At 33.4% G+C, this 21309-nt stretch overlaps 1 protein-coding gene and 1 long non-coding RNA gene across 13 annotated transcripts in view; one reads left to right on the top strand and one right to left on the bottom strand.

Annotated features, from left to right (window-relative positions):
• Nucleotides 1-21309, bottom strand: part of PCLO (piccolo presynaptic cytomatrix protein) — a 419937-nt gene that overhangs the window by 134073 nt on the left and 264555 nt on the right. For all 12 annotated transcript variants that reach the window (XR_008296881.1, XR_003424548.2, XR_008296882.1 and 9 more), the window contains exons 8-9: nucleotides 16848-16984; nucleotides 10557-10647 (exon numbers count right to left, since the gene is read on the bottom strand). Coding sequence is in view for 8 of the 12 variants with exons in the window: in XM_053218536.1 (XP_053074511.1) it covers nucleotides 10557-10647; nucleotides 16848-16984 (228 nt within the window). In the remaining 4 variants the exon portion in view is untranslated. The remainder of the gene's footprint in view (nucleotides 1-10556; nucleotides 10648-16847; nucleotides 16985-21309) is intronic.
• LOC113603022 (uncharacterized) lies at nucleotides 420-17349 on the top strand. The gene is made up of 3 exons (XR_008296884.1): nucleotides 420-807; nucleotides 11438-11578; nucleotides 16806-17349. It is a non-coding gene; the product is annotated as an uncharacterized LOC113603022 (long non-coding RNA).

Genomic DNA, 21309 nt, shown 5'->3' with positions numbered 1-21309 from the left:
ATTATTTGATATGAAATTGGATGTTACAAAATTAGAAGATTGGGTCAATTTATAGATATGGCCTTAATGCTTACTTGTTTAGATACTGATCTTAGGATGACAACCTAGGACTGGGAGCGGGGTCATTTACTATGTATGTTAAAGAAAATTGTTGTATTGGGAGACACTCATGTAACCCTATCACTATTGGTGGAAATAAAATAGTTTAAACTCATAATACTGTAATGCTATGATGACCTTTCCAAAATAAGTGCCAGTTTTATTTAATAAAAGGTAAGTAGGAAGAAGAATACTATTGTAATTAAATACTTATGAATAAGTGTTCCTTCTGTACTTCTGGAGATACTATAAGATTGTGGAAGACATATTCTATCTTGACTCCCAATAAGTCACTTTGAATGTAGGAGGAACATGTGACTTGGTTCTAACCAGTAGGAGCTGACGAAGGTAATGCGATAGTCACTACCATGATTTTATTCCCTTAGCCCATTAAGACGACAGTTTTCTGCTGGCCCTGAAGAAGGAACCTGCCATGTGTGAGAGGGTAACAGAGGGAGCCACAGGGCAAGATGCTCAAGAGTCTCTAGTTGCTGAGAGTGGCTTGGCTGACAGCCAGGGAGCAAAGGGGAGTCTACTCCCATAACGGGAGAAACTGAATTGTGCCAATAACCGCGCTCGCTAGCTTGAAAGACTATCCCCAAGTTCCAGAACAGAATGCATCTTGCCAACACGTAGACTGCAGCATTCTGAGATCCTGACCAGAGATTCCAGTTAAGCTGTGCCTGGATTTCTTGACCCAAGAAAACTGTGAGATACTAAATGTGTGCTGTTTTAAGTCATTAAATTTGTGGTAATTTGTTACATGTCAATAGAAAATACAAAGATAAAAGTGGTTTTCTGTGCACACAATATATATGGACATTATCCTGGTAGCAAAACTTGGGAGACATTTGTGCCTATAGTAGTTACCACAGTGACTGAGCAATAACAGAAGGTAGGAATGAAAGGGAAGATAGGGCAAAAAATCACCTTTTTTTCCTGCATAAACAGAGGAAGAGCTCAGTTCTGCAAAGCTGAGATTCTGGTATAGAATGTGTAGTAAGCATACAGTATCTAGGCAACACTCAATATATAACTGAATGAATATTGAATGGATAAATACTAAAATACACATTTTTCTCCAAGTCAGTCTAATGCATCAATGATAAGAGTGTTAACAACAATATAATTGTATTCTATTCTATTCTTAGAAAATGCCTTAAAATTACATCATCCCAGTGGATCTTAAAATAAAAAGAAAAAAACAAAGCCCCCTCTGTTTATACATGAGGAAAATGAGGCTTTGCCAGGCTGAATGCTCATGGCAACACCTGGTAATATGGCAAAGCTAGAAGGAAGTCCAAGTAAGTGACCAGCAATGCATCTCCTGCCTGGTTAGCACCTGGTTTAGAATCAGAAGGGATGGATTTGAGAGCAGCACACCCAACACCGCCTTACCCTGTTCAGTTGTAGAGAGGAGAGTGATGGGAAGGATTGCAATTAGGCTTTTAAGAGAAGAAACCATCAGGATAGAGGAAATGTGTTGGGAACCAACATTTCTCAGTCAAGACTAAGGAGAGGAAATGTTTTGGCTTAGGTGGCCACAGATCATAGCATACCATTTAATCTGTAGCTGGGATTGATTAAACTGATCACTTGATGTTTTGTTTCGTCTACGGTAATTTTTATTTTTCTACTGATGCATAAAAGTTGATGCCATGCTTATATCTTTATCATATATCACAAAGATGAAATTGTTACTTTTTTAGCATTATAGTTTTAATAATGTTTGTATTTTCACATCTATATACAAATATGAACTGCATATACTGCTGTTAAATGAATAAGTAGTTGGATTAACACTCCTATCTTGCTATGCAACTCTATAAAGAACAAAGTTCCTACAAGCCTGGTAGCATAATAATTGTTATAATTACTACTATTTGGGGGAAGAACTGAGAAACTGATTAGGTGAGAAAAGTTCTGAATTTGATGAGTCACTTCAGACATATAAATAAAATCTAGGTGTCCAGATTATTATTTCGCTATAGTCTAAACCTGTTCTCATCCAAATCAATTTGCTATTGGTGAAGACAGTGTTCGAGGTAGTTCAACAGCTTCTATTTTCCAGTATCTATCAGGAGATACTTTCCATTAAAGAGTGAAATAATACAATTTGTTTGGTTATTTTCATTTCTCTATTTTAAACATTGTTACTACTACCTGGAAAGGACAAGGAATGTTACACGTTGCTAGGTGACCAGCTATGAATAGTCCAACATTCCAGTGAGATTGTACTTTAAACAAAAAGAGAGCTGCTCTTATTTTCAGCCAATGTTCTACTACATCAGATATGTTGAACTTTTAACTATCAGATGTCTCAAAATATATGACTTTGAAGTGATGAAGTTTGGTTTCTGTATGCCATGCCGATATTGTTTTATATTTAATACATTATTTGATTATTCTCAAACTCTTTAGTATCATCTTCAGAGATAGAGGCAAATAGAAACAACTAACATTTCAAGAATTTTGTCTATGTGTCTTACACTTTTTTTATATTAAAAATTATATCTGGGGTGCCTGGGTGGCTCAGTCAGTTAAGTGTCAGAATTGGTCTCAGGTCATGATCTCAAGATTCACAAGTTTGAGGTCCGCGTTAGGCTCTGTGCTAATAGCTCAGAGTCTGGAGCCTGCTTCAGGTTTTGTGTCTCCCTCTCTCTGCCCCTCTCCTGCTCATGTTCTGTCTCTGTCTGTCTCCCAAAAATAAAAACATTTAAAAAGTAAAAAAAAAAAAGAAAATATTTCCACCACTTTTAATGTTATGTACTAGCCATAACGTTTCAGGACAACAAAGCTAAGATGAAGGAAATTTAGACACTTACCTAGGTTGTCCAGCATGTAAAGAACTTAAGATTGGAGCCTATTTTTTTTCCCATGACTACTTCTACATCCTTGTTCTTTCTATATACTTTTTCTCATTACTCTATTTGTCAAGAAGATATTCCAGGAGATCAGTATAAATCCTTATTCTTTTCAATGAATCTCATTTCTTATTGCCCAATTTTCCATGGCCAATTCATACATTTTGGATTTACAACCTTAAATTTCACATTAACATTACCATTTGTCCTCCTCTCCTGGAGGTTAAATATCTGGAATGTCTTCACACTCACCTCATGGCATCAATCATTAATCCCTTTAAACTTAATCTTATTAAAGATGCATAGAAAAATGTGCTAACTTATCTCCAGTTAGAAGCAAAGTACTTCCTTAGCAGGAACAGAATTGCACAAGCAATATTTATCCTGATAGATATCAGGAGGAGTGATTATTTTCATGTGGAACGGGCCTTGAAAAGAAGCATTCCTTTGTTACTGGGAAAATGAATGCAAGCTTTCATTAAAATTTACCAGAAAGAAATTGTAATTTTAGAAGAGATTCCACCTGATCTACATTTCACTTCTATAAGTTTATACTCAGTTTATCCCTAAAAATAATTTGAGAGGCTTACAATGAGAAACTGTATCATATATAATTGCACTCTTAAAATGAGAAACTGTGTCATATATAACTATACTCTTAAAATGAGAATAAAAGTGAGGAAATTCTCCTGAATTGGAAAGGAGACATTTCTGTGTCAAGGCCCACCTTGTAGAATCTGTTCAAGTTCCAGCAGTTAGGATGGAACATACATGTTCTTGGAGTGACAGTTACACTTTCTCTTGTAACTCTCGTCTCTGTAATCCACTATTATTTGAAAAAAACATAAAATTAAGTTTAACTAGCTGTGTTGGCTTTTAAAGCTATTCTTAAACACTTTTGATCAGCTTTTTAAAATGTTAGGCCAAAAAATCTCTTCCAGTAAGTATTAACAAAGGGGAGGCGAGGAAGGAACTCTATGGCAGGGATAGGGCAGAGTCCCTGATTTCTCATTACAATCAGTTGTCAATATTCTTGAGGAACAAAGCAAGGATGTCTGCTCTCACTATTCTGTTCAACACTGTACACAAAGTTTTAGCAAGTGCAATAAAGAAAAAAATTCAATTAACTATTCTAGTTGGGAAAGGAAGAAATAAAGCTGTCTTTATTTGCAGATGACATGAACTTGCATCCTCAGAAAATCTCAAGGATTCCACGCAAGAAAACTAATAGAACTAAAAACAACATTAGTGAGATTATAAGATAAAAGGTCAAAATACAAAAATAAATTGTATTTCTATAAAACTGCAATGAATAGTCCAAAATTGAAATTAAGAAATAACACCATTTATAAGAGCAACAAAAACAATAAAATAATTGGGACATATTCAACAAAAGAAATGCTAGTCTTCTACACGGAAAACTATAAAACTTTACTGAAAAATATTAGAGGAGATCCAAGTAAATGAAGAAATATTACATGTTCATGGATGAAATGGCTCAATGAAATATATAGCAGCTCTCTCCAAATTGATCTATAATTTCAGTGCAACCCCTATCATAATCCCAGCAGGCTGATACTAAAATATTATTAAAATTAAAAAGATCTACAATAGCCAAAACAATTTTGAAAAGGGGGACTTATATTACCAGAGTTCAAAACTTAATAAAACACAGTAAGAAACAATAAATTATACTAGTGGTGAAATAACAGTTAGTCACATAGTCAAAGAGAATAGAACTGAGAAACCAAAAATAAATCCTGGTATTAATGGTGATTGTTGTTGACAAAACGTGCCAAAGCTATTCAATGGGGGGATTTTCTTTAAGGTACTTACACAAATAGATATCCATTTATGCTTCAAACAAACAAAAAAAAAAAGAACGTGGACTTCTGCCTCACACCATATACCAAAATCAACACAAAATAGGTCATAAAGCTAAATGTATAATGCTTCTGGTATAAAAAAATAAGAGAAAAATCTTTGTGACCTTGGGATAGTTCTTAATACTCTGTCAAGAGCTCAGCCTGGTCGGTACAGGAAAAAACATATTGATAAATTTAATTCCATTAAAATGGAATTCATAAAATATATAAAGAATTCATACAACTCAGTAAGAAGACAAACAACCCAAATGAGTACAGTATGTGAACAGACATTTCACCAAAGAAGAGACAGGCATTGTTTATAACCACCTGAAATATGCTCAATACCACAGGTCATTAGGAAATCGGAAGTTAAAACAAAGAGTTCTTATCCACACCCACCCCAAAAGGTAAACATTATCAAGTGTTGGCAATGACATGGAGAACGTGGAATCCTCAGATGTTGCTGGCAAGAACATAGTATGGTATATTCATTTTGGAAAACGATTTGCCAGTTTCTTGAAGAGTTAAAAAGAAACTTACCATAGAACCCAACAATTCCTCTTCTAGGAAACCATTAAAAAAATATCATATGGTTAAACTCAAACTTGTATGCAAATATTTGAAACTGAGAAAAATTCAATGGATATAAAAAAAAAGGGAGAATATCCAAACAATGCAATGCTATTTGGCTATAGAAAGATCAAACGACTGATACATGTGATAAAATAGATAAACTGCAAAATGTTGGTAAATGAAAGGAGCCAGACACCAAAAGTGCATAGTATATGATTCAATTTATATGAAATGCCCAGAAAGGGCAAACGTAGATACTGAATGTAAATCTCCTGCCTGTGGCTGGAGCGTTGAAGGTGGATATTGCTAGCCGGCTCAAGGGAACTTTTTGTAATGACTGAAATGTTCTAACGCAAGACTATGGTGATGGTCACAACACTCCCGAAATACACTAAAAGTAATTGATTTGTACACTTGTGCATTTGTACACTTACAAATGTGTACACACTTACAATGTGTACACTTACGTAAATTATGCCTTATTAAAGCGTTTAAATAATAATAAAAAAGCTATCCATATTTGGTATTGCTACCATCTCAGATCCAAGGAGACCTGTTACATTTGTCTCTTGTTTCTAAAAGCTCATAAAGCTGGTAGACTAACGAAGAATAGAAGATGAGCCACGATTTTCACTGAAGATACTGCTGTCTTTTGAACCTAAACATATTTAGTGTTCTTCACTAGTACACTTGCTAATTAGTCTTTCTAGCCGTGCAGATGTAGCCAATCCATTATGGAACTATACATAAGCAAATTATCTTTTTTGAAATCAGAAGAATTTCTTTGGCTTGTTTGAAACAGCTGTGTTTCTAGAGCCATAAGATGGCTTTAAATAAAAAAGACAGACTCATTTCTTTAGCGTTACATTTTCTCCTTTTTTTTCCTGATAATTTCTAAGAGAAGGGGAAATAACATTTGTTGAGTGTATAGTAAGTACAGGATTTTGTGCTGGGTTCATTTGAAATTATGTGAGACACATAGAGTTGGTCTTATTTTACAGATGAGCAAATTTATTCTCAAAATTTAAATAAGCAACAGAGTTGAACTCTAACTCAGGTCTTTCTTCTAAAATTCACTATCTATTCTCTTCATTTTGTTGCCTTGTGTTTGGTTGAATAAAGACTTTCAAAACCATTATACAGTTGTTGATCAGCACCTATACCTGTGAAGTTTACAGTTAATAAAGGATCTATTTTCTAAAAATTACAGATCATTTAATAGAAGATTGTATGCATGTATTTCTCTGTGCAAACATCACAAAAATATAAATAATGATGCATATATATACATGTGTGGACACACATATATGTATGTATAGGTATGAACAATAAAAGTTTTATAAATTCCATGACTTTGTCTCAGTTGTTCCTAAAATTCTATTGTAATAATTACTTGCATTTCAGATTTTACTACCAAATTATGATAACATTTTAGATAATAGTCTGTGTTGTATTCATTCTATTACCCTTGCAATGAACACAATGTAAATCACACCAGGGGTGTTCTATCAGTAAATATTAACAAATAACTAAAAGTGTATCTAACATGAGATATAAAAACATTTGCAAAATATGTTTTATGTTGCATGAGTTTTTATAGGAAGAACAAAAACTTATTTATAATTTTTTAAATTCTATATAAATATCGTTAGAGTAATGGTTCTCAAACATTTTGGTTTTAATGAGCCATTTATACTCTTTGATATTACTGAGGACCTCAAAGAGATTTTGGTCCTATAAATTCCAGCTCTATATATTTTCTGTATTATAAATTAAAAGTGAGAGTTTAAAACATTAATGAATGTAAACTAATAAACTCATTCTATGTTAAAATAATGACATTTTTGGTAAAAAATGACTGTATTTTAAAAATGGGACACTTAAGAGATGGGTGGTATTGCTTTACATTATTACAAATATGCCTAATATTGAGCTAACTGGAATACAGGTAAATTCTCATATTTGCTCTGTATACGGTCTGTTGTGATGCACACATCATGTAACCTCTAGAAAAAACTCTACTGCATATTCACAAGGAAATGAGAGTGCAAAGGCAAGTGTTTCTCAGAATTTACTATGAAAATAGTTTTGACTTTGTGGATTTCATGAAAGAATCTTGGGAACCATGAGAGTTTCCTGCTCATACTTTGGGAAACACACGGGAGAAACAATGAAAAAAAACAAACAAAAAAAAAAAAACCAAAAAAACAAAACAAAAAGCCCCACACACTGTCTATTCTGGTCTCCTATTTTGAAATTATTTTTTATTCCAAAAAATAAAAATATATTTTCTCTTTTTATGAGGTATACCTGTTTTGTATAATTCTTATAAAATATTTTAATGCTACTTCCAGTTAGAATGGTTTATTAAACTCTTATAGAAGATACACAGTACTTCTACTTTCAATGAGTTTCTATAACCAAGATGAAAATGCACTCATGGCCATTTGGCCCTCTGTTTGGGAGAACAGATACACTACTGTTCTCTTCACTCTTTTCTTGCTTACAACCTCATCTTATTTATAAAGGCATTTAAATTGTTAGTTTAGATAGCTTTTTCACCACTGATGAAGCTACTGGCCATTGCTCTTTTTCTCTAAATATGAAAAACAAACAGAAACTTAACATTTTTTTATTATGGAAAACTGCATGCACATAAAACAAATACTGGAGGCCAATACTAAAACCCAGGGTGGTCAGTCTTCTAGCTCCAACCATTACCAAACCACACTCAATATTTTTTCATCTATTCCTTCATCATTCTCCATGCAACTAATTTTGAAAGAAATCCCAAATATTGTTTCTTCTGGAGACATTTTAGTATGTATCTCAAAAAAATATGCCCTTAACATTAACGTAAAAATGGTACAACATAGCTAAAAAATGACAGTAAATCCTTAATATCACCAAAAGTTTAGTCAAGCAAAACAGGCTTTTGGTTGAGTGGCAAACAGCAAGCAGAGAGATTAGCCTCTCTGATTGGCACAAATGCTCTGCCTAAGGGCTTGCCTGCCACTGGCTTAGACCTTCTGGGCATCGTTTGCTAAAGAAGTCATTTCTCACTCCAGTTGTGCATATACCTGTACTTAAATCCTTTTGAGGTACTGAGGACTTACTTAAAAACAACACGAGTTGTTTCAGAACATTTAATTTACTATGAGACCATTCTATCCAAGGACACATGGAAAATATATTCAGTAGTAATTAATGCAGGGAAATAGAATGGGGAAAATATTTTTACTTTTATATTAGGTAAATATCAAAAGGAAAAGGGGCATGCAGAGAGACGATACACTATACTACTAGCACATGTATTCAAAACAATGATTCTTGCTTCTCATTTCGTAAAACCTACATACAGAGGAAACCGAATCTAGCTTTCAGACTAGAGTATTTACAACGAGATATCAACCGTATTACTTCTGTCTTTTTTTTACTAAAGCTTTTTTTCCTAATTGTGGTAAAGGAAAGCAAATTAAAACAATGAGTTACAAAAGACAAATACTAAGGTTGAGGGAATGATTAATACAGCATAAAAGTAAGAATATGGCTAGAAAAAAGATACATTAACATAGAGTTTTGATGATTTAGTAAACCAGTTTGAAGATTTCTGTTGCTGGCAGTGGAAAAAATTTTGGCATTGCTGGGAAGCACTATGTTGTTTTGCTTTATGAGCTGGAGGGAACTGAAATAGTCTGCAGAAGTAACTATTCCATAGAGTTATTCCACAGTAATTATTCCAATCCACAGAGCCCATGGATTTTAAAACTCACCCTTGGGACTTTCATCACTACTTAAAATACTGTGTGTATGCAGTGAAACTATGGAAGTTTAAAATATCTGTCTCTGATAGGAGAAAAAAAACCAATCTTAAAAGCAAACAACATTAGATTCCTAATCGATTCATTCTCTATGAAAATAAAGGGAGTAAAGTTGCTCAAAGTAAAACCTGTTCCACATCCACATGCTCCATGGTCTAAAATGTGCAAGGAACAATAGCAAATGAACTGATAAAAAAATACCTGTTTTTGTCCTTTGTTATATCAGTCCTTAAAGAGAAAAAAAAAACCCTCCAGCACATATACCATGTTAGATATATCACCTATACATATACTTATATATATGTATATATGAACATCTATATTTATGAATATTTTCTGTTGATATACAGTGTCTATATACACAAGGAATATACTTGAGGGAGAATATAGGTACTGTTCATCTTTCAAAAAGTCATTAACTTTGACAGAATTTATATTTAGTCTCAAAGATTTAAACAAAAATTTTAAATTTGTAACATAAAACTTCCATCATCTTTCAGAAGCATCTAGGTCATGAAACACGAATGCAAAACTACCACACCGGGGGAGATGAAGGAAGCATGACAACTAAAGGCAATTTGGAATCTGGATTGGATCTTGGACCAGAAAAAAAAAAAAAAAAGAATTTAGTGGGTCAGAAGGGAAACTCAAAAACTAGATAAGGCTTGTAGATATTTTAATAGCATCATATTAATGTTAACTTTCTGGTTTTGATATCTTATTGTGATTAGGTAGATGTTAACATTAGGGAAACTAGGTAAAGGACGGGCAGAAGAAGTGACTGTACTATTTTCTGGGGGGCCCAGGATTTTGTAGGAATCTCACATTATTTCAAAATAAAAACCTTTAGAAATGTGTCCTAAGCCTTGGTTTACATAAGAACACAAACAAGCAAACAAACAAAAACTCAGGAAATTGATAATGTTCAAAGTGACAAGGCAGAGGGGGATTTATTCCTTAGAAGAATCAGAGGCAGTTCCCTATTTCCTGTAAAAGAATGTTTTACAGTTCTAAAACCAGTCACCATTTTGCTCAATAGGGAAATAATCATGGAGTATTATAATGCCATGTATGTTTTGAAAATGCAATTAATGGAAAAAAATGACCTAAAGACGTACCAATCAGTAACGTGTCATATTAATGACTGTGCCGTTACAATCTTTTATGTTCAAGTGCATAGTCTGCTTAGTTTTGGAAATTCTCCCAAAACACAATCTTTGACATAAAAAAGCAGTGTCTTCTAAAATTTGGGAAGCCATCTAAGCTGAAATCCAAACACATGTCCCAGTCTCACATTAAAATAAAAAAGTAGGTCATTTGATTTCCCTTACCTGAAACCGTGTGATCCTTAGAGTCTCTTGTTATTTTTATCCTTGCGTGAGGAAAGATGTAGTGCACAGTCTTCCCGTTCATCTGTATAATCTAAGACATATATGTGATAAGGTGAAAAATCAATGTTTAAAGACAAAGTGTAATATACAGGATTAGACTTGTTTTTTAAGTGTGTTGGTTTAGTTAATAAAAGATATCATTATCTGTTTCCCCTTGGCAAAATGAGATTTCTGAAACCAAAGAAATTAGTGAATGCAAACTTGTGTTTTCTGTTTTATGGAACTTGGCTTCTAAATGAGATTTGTGAAATAATGAAAGATAAAAACAGTGAAATATTTGCTCATATCTGCCTTAATAGGATTTTATTAGGATGAAATCTTCTATCACCTTGGAAAAATGTGAATGAAATTACAAACAAAATTAAGTTTACTAAAGAAGTTTAAGAAGTGCCTGAGTGGCTCAGTTAAGCTTCTGACTCTTGATCTCATGGATCGATTCATGAGATGAGTCCCACGTGGGGCTCTGAACTGACAGCACGGAGCCTGCTTGGGATTCTCACTCTCCTCTCTCTCTCTGCACCAACCCCCAACCCTCTTCCCTGGCTGAGCACACACATGTACTCTCTCAAAATTAACAAATAAACATTAACAAAAAAAGAAGAAGTGTGTGAGAGTACTGAACCAAAATATTAAATAGAATTTAGAACTCAAGAGAGGTTGACTTTGTGAGGAAGGGTCTTTGAATACTCGAGTGGTTTTAATGTGTAAATCCAGATGTAAGAATGTTAGAATTCTATCGCTAGAATTTTACATATTAAAAGTAACATATGCATTGAAAACTGCAAGCTTAAATTATAGCCTTTTGCTTTTATTCTCTTTAGGAAAGAATAAGCTTAATCAGGTTTCTGATGAACAGAAAACATTCCCCAAACAACAGCAGAATCCTGTGGAGTCCAGGAATAGTATATGATTTCTTCAAAGTAAAACTGAAATGTCGTCTGCAAGATTATAAACCTATTATGGTAAGTATAATCAGTTAACCTAAGTAATGCATACTACCATAACTTTGTAAACTAATGAAAACCTTATTTATTGGGGGAACTGGGTGGCTCAGTCACTTAAGCAACAGTCCTTGATTTTGGCTCCGGTCATGATCTCATCGTTCCTGAGCGGGAGTTCCATGTCGGGTTCTGTGCTGACAGCAGGAACCTGCTTGGGACTCTCTCTCCTCTTTCTCTGTCCCTTCCCCTGCTCATGTGCTCGCTCTCTCTCTCTTTCTCTAAGAATAAATTAAAAACATTTAAAAAAGAAAACCTCATTTATTTTCATGGAAAAGAGTCTATACATTTTCCTTTTTTCTTCCTGTCTTGTTTCCTCTTTGTCAGTCTCTCTCTACCTCTCTCTCCTTTCTTCTTCACTCTTAACTTCTCTCCTCTGCCTTTCTTACTCCCCCCACCCTTCATCTTTTCTCTTTCTACTTCTGTTCTTTCACTTCCCTCAATCCACATTTAAAGATCTTCATTTTTTTTTACTAAAAATTAAACCATGTGCATTGAAAATTCTACAACTATTAGATATACATGAATCTTGGTTTGATACTGTAGATAAGCAAAACTGGTATTATTTCACTTTATTTTAAATTTCTTTAATTTCATGTTTTATTTAACAACCATCTTAAAAAGTCACGTTTTCCACTTGGTCAAAAATAAAGTAGGAAGACACATTTTCACCTTTTGTTACTCTTTCCAAATCTCTAGACTAGGGAGAGTTGGATGTAATCTCAATGCATTTCTTGCACAGCTAGGAGACAAGTAGGATTTTCCAAATTTTTCCCCAGAATTTTATCAGCTAACAATGATCACCTTCTAAATTGTACCTATGACGATGTTAGTAGAGGGGATGTTAGCATCTTCATTTCTATAAAATGTTGCTTTCAGAACATCTCCTAACACCTCATATAGTTTCAGAGACTGTCTCTAACAGCACACAAACTCACTTAATAAATCAAAAACATAAAACTGCCATAATTATGATCAATGTGACCAAAAATGTGTAGAAAAGCAGTGGTATCTATCTCCCATGTATGAACTAGTTGAATCTTAGCTTTTCCCTAAGCACTGCAGGTGAGTGTTCAGAGTTCCCCAGGAGATGGAGTTTCAGGGCACATGTTGCTTCTGTCAAATAGGAGTAGGAGCAAGATGTGAAGCACTGCCCACACCTCTCCCCCAGAGTCTGGTCTCTGGCCTTGTCTTTTGGTGATTCTGCACTGAAAGAACTATCATCTTTATGCCTCCCAGCAAAAGGATAATTCTTCCTGCCTACACATATTCTCATGAATAACTGAGCCTTCAAACTTATGAAATGATAACACTTGCATTAACATATCTGCTATTCACAGAGACATTCATCCTTTCCCTCTCTTAAGCACCATGCATGCGAGCTGCAGGGATGAGAGCATCCTTCTTGTGTTCCAAGGACTGTGCTAGGCCCTGTGGTGTATGGAATCGAGAGCCCCTGCTCTCTGGGAGCTCTCAGCCTGTGACATAATGCCTGCAAAACCATTGGAGCACAAGGGAAGAACACTTGCCCCAATTTGTGGGGAGGTGGTGGTGGTGTGAGAGAAGTCTTCTTGTAAGACAGGACACGGAGACCTAACTGATGAGTAGAGTTCGACAAGGAAGGAGAAGAGGAAGAGTACTCAGGGAGAGGGAACAAGACATTCAAAGGCCCCGAATGTAAGGGAGGGTGGCTTCCACAGAAGAGTTTAATGTACCTCAATATTGCAGTTGCATGAGGACTGCAGAAGACACGTGTATTAGTGCAGAACGTGGAGGCAGCTGGCATTAGTCAGGAAGTGCTGACCTTTATACTCACCCTGTGAGGGCTATTAGCCCTATTTCGAGATGAGGTAAAGAAGGAAAATCCATATATGTTTCCTTTCAAAGTGTATATGTGTATATATATATATATATATATATATATATATATATACACACAAAGTATATATATTTATATATATATTCAAAGTATATATATTTACATATCTATACAAAGTATATATATATTTATATATATTCAAAGTATATATATGTAAATATATATATATATTTGAATAATCATATGATTTTGAGTTTAATAAACATTCAGAAAAAGTTTTCTGGGTGTCTCTTGAATTTTTACATAAGATATTTTTAAAAAAGCAGAAAAATTCATTTTGCACTAGTCAGTCTGGGTTTATTACTTCGCCTCCAGAGCATTTTATGGGTATAGATTCTTGTTATGCATACGTTGCCAAATACAAGCATTCAGCTTTATTAGTACCAAGAGCTCAATATTACCTTTTTATGATTACAGATGCAAACAAATGAATAAAATGAGAATGCCATTGGGTTATTCTCTCTAGACCAAAATACAGTTATGGTGACTTAATGACAAAGAGTATTTGAAGATAAATATTAAAGCCAAAACACATTAATTTTGTACTTTATGCAAATGTAATCGAAGCATATGTTGTGTTCTATGTAACTTCTGTGGAGAAAAAACTATAAGGAAATCAAAGCAATTAGTGGTCACACTATTTGTTACTTTGTTACATATTTGTTACTTGTTTGGAGGAGGTTGAAGATTATAATCTGGAAAAGGCACAAAATAGTATCTGGGGGGCAGACAACTTTCCCTTCCTTGGTCTGTATATTGATTATATGGCTGTGCACTTTATAACTAGTTTCTAATTCTGTATATTTGCGGTTTTGGTAACTACATATGTAGGTTTTCATTTGTATGTTAGACATCAAAATTAAAAAATGCAATAAACTGGGGTGCCTTGGTGGCTGAGTCAGTTAAGCATCCAATTCTTGATTTCGGCCAACGTCATGATCTCACAGTTCATGAGTTTGAGCCCCATGTCTGGCTCTGTGCTGACGGTGCAGAGCCTGCTTGGGATTCTCTCTCCATTTCTCTCTGCCCCTACCCTGCCCATGCTCTCTCTCCCTCTCTTGTGCTCTCTCTCTCTTTCAAAATAATGAAATAAATTTTTAAAAATGTAATAAATCTATAAATGTAAAAAAATAACTTTTAACAAAAAAATACACATTACTTTATTACATTTACCTATAAATAATTCTAACAAAGACCCTCACATTTTCTACTTTATAAAAAACAGTAAGAAATTCATGAAATGATTCTTAAATATACTCTCTCTGCTTAATTTTGGCATTGTATGGGTTTATAAATATATTTTGTTTAAACAGAATGCATTATGTCCTCAGTGCATTTAAATCATAAATAGGCAGATGTTAGTAACAGAAAATTAAAATTAAACAGTACTACTAGGGTTATTAATGTTTCATCTACATACAATACACTTGAGGTGGACATAGATTACGTTAAAATGTATCCTCCAAGAATATTGGTTGAATAAATTAGTTGGCCAAGACTATTCGAAGCATTCATGGAAATAGTAGTGTCGGGAAATAATTATATAGAAGTTATTTTCTAGCTCTGTAGTTTATATATTTCATCTTATTAAGATTTCTTTAAAGGATTTGTGCTTTCAGTGATCTGATGTAGGTTTGCGGGAAATACTAAACTTCAAAGAAACAAATGAGACAGGGAAGATATAAAAAGTAAGTCATTATAAGAGAGAAACTCATAGTAAAATATATTCAAGAAGTTAGTTTCAGCTGACAGATTATTTTCATAACTGCAGATAAAAAGAGTTAAGTTTATACGTCATAAACATGTTCAGAATGAGTTTATTAATTTTTCTTGCTCTCCAACCTGTTCTATTTGGTGAGATTGAACTCCAGCTATATATACAATTTTAATAATAACAAGGTAAGCTAAGAAAAGTATACATCAATTACCTGATACATTTTAATGAAGTGGAAAGAAATGGAAGTATATAGACATGTATATAGAGGTAAACACAATCCTAACACAAAGCCTTTCTTAAAAATATTTATTTACATACTTATTTATTTACAGTAAGTGTGTTACTTAATGCCCTTATCCTGTTTGACCCATCAACTCATCCATGGTTACCAGAGGAGAGGTGGGTGGGAGATGGATCTAAGCCAAATCTTATCAAAGATATCAGAAACAGTAAAAGAATATTTATAATATAGAAAGAAGAATCCCAAGATTTCTAGAAAATATATATAAAACCAAACAGAACAAAATTTGGAGATCCAGAAGTCCTATCTAGCAGCAAGAAATTTATCCATGAAAACTGAAATTGCTTTGGAAGAAGTAAAATTTGAGTATAGATATTATCTTTTCAATAGTACGTATATGGGCAAAGTCATCTTTTTTATACTTTAATGTAACAAACATTGAAGTAAGGTACAGTAAGTTCATATGGTTTACCTTTGCCATTCAAAATAATTGTCTTCTATATCAAAGAATCACTAATCTGACAAGATGGTTTAGGAATTAATAATGTATATGAAATAAGTCAACTGGTTCTTCTGTGGGTATTTTAATGATTATGGGTACACAGTCTGAAAATATCTGTCTCTTAAGGGAATCGATTTAAAACCATTGGGCTTAACACAGGAGTCTCCTTCAATTTATCCAAATGTTGATCTCCTAAGTGTCTCTCAAAATTCATACAAACATCACCTCATTGGTTCTAAAGTGAATATGGCCATGCATTTTGGTATCATATTTATCTAATTGTGAAGTTTATCTTTAAGTTTAATTCCATCTATAAATAGATATTAATGAATATTATCTACTTTATGCATTTTTCTGATGATAAAATACAAAGATAATATAAAACAAATATGTCCATATAATAGACTCTAAAATATAAATTCTCCTCTTTCCTAAGTGAAGCTTTCCCTGTCCCAGCTGACCTGGTTTGGTCCACTCCCTTAATTGCTATATTTCTTAACACCTGAACACACTGTTATTGGAAAGCACTGAAATTATCCACACCAATTTTACCCAATATTCCGTAAGTTCTTTAGGAGCTACATGTATTCTCCTTGTATACCAGTGTTGGGTAGGTTGTACAAACTTAATTATCTTTTGGAGGACTGAATCACTTAAATTGCCCAGTCATTGCTGCAAAGTCAATCGCCATGGGTGATTCAATAAGGTACTTAGTACTTTAAGTTACTGGAAAAACAATTTTTTTTATGAAGACTGACCGAAGTCCCACGCATTTTAGGATAAATGATACTGAGTCCATTCTAGGATGAGTGCTTGATTGATTGATGGCATATATATTTTTTTTAATTGCAGTGGGGGATAAATCTAAAAGAGATTGCTCAATACAGCACTTACTTGCTCTTGATGTTGACTAAGTGGTCTAGAGTGGACCAATCTTTCTGGCAGTTTGCGATCCAGACCATGTCCATTTTCCAAACGAGACTCCCTGGGTTTGTCAAACCAATCTGTTTCTTCACGACGCAGATGATAGGCTTTGGAGACCAAGGAAATATCAAACATTGCAAGCACAACTAATACAGATGATAGAGGACAGAAGATGCTCTGAAGTACCAACATGCTCCAGACTTGTTAGCCATTCATGCATTTCAAATACAACTCCCAGTAGGATGAGAAAAATCATTTCCAACACTATGATAAAAATTTTGTACCATGGAGTAACTTAGAAAAAAAATAATGTACACACCTGTTCAAACTCTCAGAGGAAAATAAAATAAAATTTTAAATGAGAAGAAATTTTGATAGTGACTGAATCAATGAACAAGTGAGTATGCCTCAGAAGTGATTTTATTCAACCTCAACCCTTTAGTTTCTACTTTCTCACCTCTCCCCCACTACCTCCACCTATCACTAACATCTAAGGAAAATGTCTTCCTTCAGTACAGAAGATTCTGTCACTTTCCCACTATTGTATCAACCACTACTATGTGGCTTCTGGCTTTGAAAACCAAGCGAATGTTTTTGAAAACATGGTATTTCTATGACATTCAATAAATAAATGAAACATTTATTTCTAAGAGGATCCCAGACACTACTGTTAGGAACATGTGTGCCATACTCACCTGGTAGCCTACTATTAAAATATATTTACAATTTTTTATTAAAATTAAATAATTATTTTCCATGCAGTCACAGATTTAGGAATTCGACTGAAGAGCTGATTGACTGCTTTCTATATTTATAATGTGGCAAAACTTGACATCTTAAAATACTTTTTGAAATGCAACCACATTTAAGTACATAATTATTTTAAATTTTTCAGCCCATTCAGTTCTTGGTAATTCCACGGTCTTTTAAAGCTATTATTTGGTGCCCCCAAGTCCCATTTTACCTAATACATAGAATCTGACTTCATTTAAAGTTTTATTCTTTGCAAAAAGACCCCTAATTTGTAAAAGGGTATCTGGAAATACACTGTTGTTTCCTAAATGGCAGATGGAGCAGTCTTTCTCAAGTTCTCGCGCTGAAAGATTCGTTGATGGTGCTATAAACTTAGGCTTTCTATAAATTCTAGCATCTACAATGCTGTACTTTTGAGTTCTCCCAACTCCTCATAGTTTCCTTTTTCTGTCTACATCCTTGATTGTCCTCTCTTCAAAAACTTCTCAACACTTTTTTTCCCCCAATTTCCATTACATCTTTGCTGGTAGGATTGGCGACCCAATAGCATATATACCACTACTCACCTCCAGACCTCCTGTGATCGGGGTCCCGTGGTCACCTCCTGTGATTAACCATAGCATTTACCCTCAATAAGTATGATGACTGATGATGTGTCATAATTTAGTCAGTCTTCAATTTGAGGAAATCCAATGTTACATACCTGGTATGTGGCTGTATATGTGCTTGTCTGATCTCTAATAGGAGGTTCTAAGCTGCTTGAGGATAAGGCTTTTTCTTTTTTCCCCTCTCTCAACACTAAAACAATGCCTTCTAAATGCCATAAAATACAACACGTGTTTGGGAGATGAATTAAATAGAAATATTAATCATCAACTAAAGAAAGAAGTTAAATGTCCTAATTATTATACAAACATTAAAAAATAAATATTAATTTGGCCCTTGAGCTTCATTAGCAGTTATACAAACTTTACTCACAAACTCCTTGATACTATTATGGTTTTTAATAGTTTTAATTTTACACTAAAAAACTAAACTTATGAAAAAAATATTTAATATAAGAGTCATTTGATAAGCAAATACCAAAAAAAATTATAAGTTAATCATTGGTCTCTATACACTAGATTATCCCCAACCACAGTAATAGTTATCTTACTTCTTACATATTCCTATATATTTCTCATGAAAAAAATCTAGCTGATTTTAATAAATGAGTATCTTAGATGATGTAGTATATGATTTCACTTGAATATATAACTTCATTAATTGTATTTGAGACACAATCCTTTAAATCATGTTTCCTTGACTATGTCTATGCCAATAAAGCAGAATCTCAACCTGATTCAAATTTTGTCAATTTATTTCTGATTACCTACTTTGGTTGTCTACTGTTCCTTACACTGACTCAATATGTAACTAAGTTGGGATATCTGTCATACTTTGCATAACAATTTATAGATCAATCAAGTGCAACCAAAGAAATGAACCTACTTTTAAATTGTATTTTTTCTTCATAATTTATAGCTAATTGGACATAAATGCTAGTTGTTTCCAACTCCAATCATCTGATCTTCCATGGTAGATCTGCACTTTAAAAATTAAATTTTATAAAAAGTAATTTCCAAATGAATTTAAATAATTTGCTACAGATTAATATCTCCTTGTTTTCAACTGATGATATTTTCTTGCAATCTTAAATGTAAACTAAAAGTAAGCTATTTGGGGGTCTAGCATTATTCACAGCCAACTGTTATATGAATAGTTCAATTATATTCAGTATCAAACTTAGGTTAAAAAAACATTTTTAAAAGACACTTATATTAATGCTTTATTATTTATTTTTGGCTTGGAGTATACTTTGAAAGAATGTTTTCATGAAAATATCTGTATTGTAGAGATAAATATACTTGACTGCTTTGAGCTTAGCTTCCCTCCAAATCCGCTCCAAAGCAAAGGCAATTGTGCCCTGCACATAATCAACCACGCACACACGTCAAACTGTGGACTTCAAGCTAATGGTCTTACATATTAAGCAACGCAAATGATGCTTATCTAGATTTTATCTCAAGTGAGCTACTTCAAAATTAACCAAAGTCATATAAAACACATTTGAAAAAATATTCTTAGAGTCTATAACCTAGAGTTTAATTGAATTCAAGGAAAGCACACAACAATTTGAAATCAATTAAGTTTGCTTTTGTCTACTCAATACTAAACAGCCTGTTAGAATGAATGTTAACACTTCTCAAAGTGATCTTCGCATCATTGAATTACAGATATAGCATATGTTTGGTAAAAATTTATTTAAAAATCCCTGATATTTCATTAGTTCACAAATGAGTTATGTAATTAGGAAAAATATTCTCTAATTTTTCCCTTACCCAAGGAATCCAAGATTTCAAAAGAAAAGCTGGTCATCACTTTACCAGAAGAAGAGTTAATATGTTCATGTGATTTAAAAAGCAAAGAAAATAACTAACATTTTAAAACATACAATTTTCAAAGATAATCACTATAATTCACACACATAATGTTACATATGTAATTCAATTTGTTATAGTTGTCCTTTATCTAATTCTGTATAAGCATGTTCTTTATGACTAAATTTCTTGCCTTATTTTTAAATACATTTTAGTTTAGTTGTGTAATTTCATTGACATTTAATTTTAATTATTTCTTTGATATCATCTTATACATTTCCTAATTTTGTATGCAGCATGATGTCTCATCATCTACTTTATGAAGATAATGTTTTTCATACAGCCCTTGATGACTATGAGTATATATCATCCAAACATATAAATGTGAAATAAAACATTTGGTTATTTTTATAGGGTTGTATGTAAACAAACACATTTTGGAACATCTAGATACACTTACATGTCTGGCACTATGTTGACAAAACTCCATGATGAATAAATGAACTTGTTAAATCCTGTCAAATATATGCTCAATGTACACACGCAGCCTTACGTGTTTAGTTATGCTGTAAACCTGTTGGAATTTTTGTTTTATCTTGTTATTTTACCAATATGTTTATTGAAGAATCTTCATATTCTTCTGCACAATTGTTTTATATGCATATAATGTGTGTAAAATGTGGACTGTCAGAAAAGTAGCGAAAGAAACTGTTTCCACATAATATCATAACCTTGTTTAACTAGAGAGTCAAACAATTGACTAAACAAAAAATATACGAAGAGTGTGCTTTATTTAATTGAATAATTATCAATAAAAATAGTCAATCCAATAGCCTGTAGAGAAGAAAATAAGTCAGAAAGTAACTAGTCTGTTGGAATTTCACTAAGAGGAGTCTGTCCACTTTCAGATTCAGTCATTTAATCTTTTTAAATCTAGATTTGAATTTCTAAAATCATATCAGTGTCTAGATAACAGAAGTAGAAAGAAAAATCTTTTCATGAACACTTATTTTCCTGTGAGTCTTTGCTGAAAATGTCAGGTTTAAAAGATGAGATGTTCATGTTAGCTTAGTGCTCTACAGTCTTCAAAGGCATGAAATAATAATGCTTTTATTTGATGAGAAATGTCTTATTTTCAGGACTCAAATCATACCTACGTTCAAATGTAAACTATAGAGGAGGGAGAAAAAAGAACCGAAAGTCATGAGTCCTCTTGGCATGGAAAGGACACTTTGTATTCCTGTAAGTCTCCTCCCTTG

This window comes from Acinonyx jubatus, chromosome A2, assembly GCF_027475565.1.
Source record: "Acinonyx jubatus isolate Ajub_Pintada_27869175 chromosome A2, VMU_Ajub_asm_v1.0, whole genome shotgun sequence".
NCBI lineage: Eukaryota > Metazoa > Chordata > Mammalia > Carnivora > Felidae > Acinonyx > Acinonyx jubatus.
Note: the sequence above shows the minus strand (reverse complement) of the source record. Positions and strands in the feature narration are given on the sequence as shown.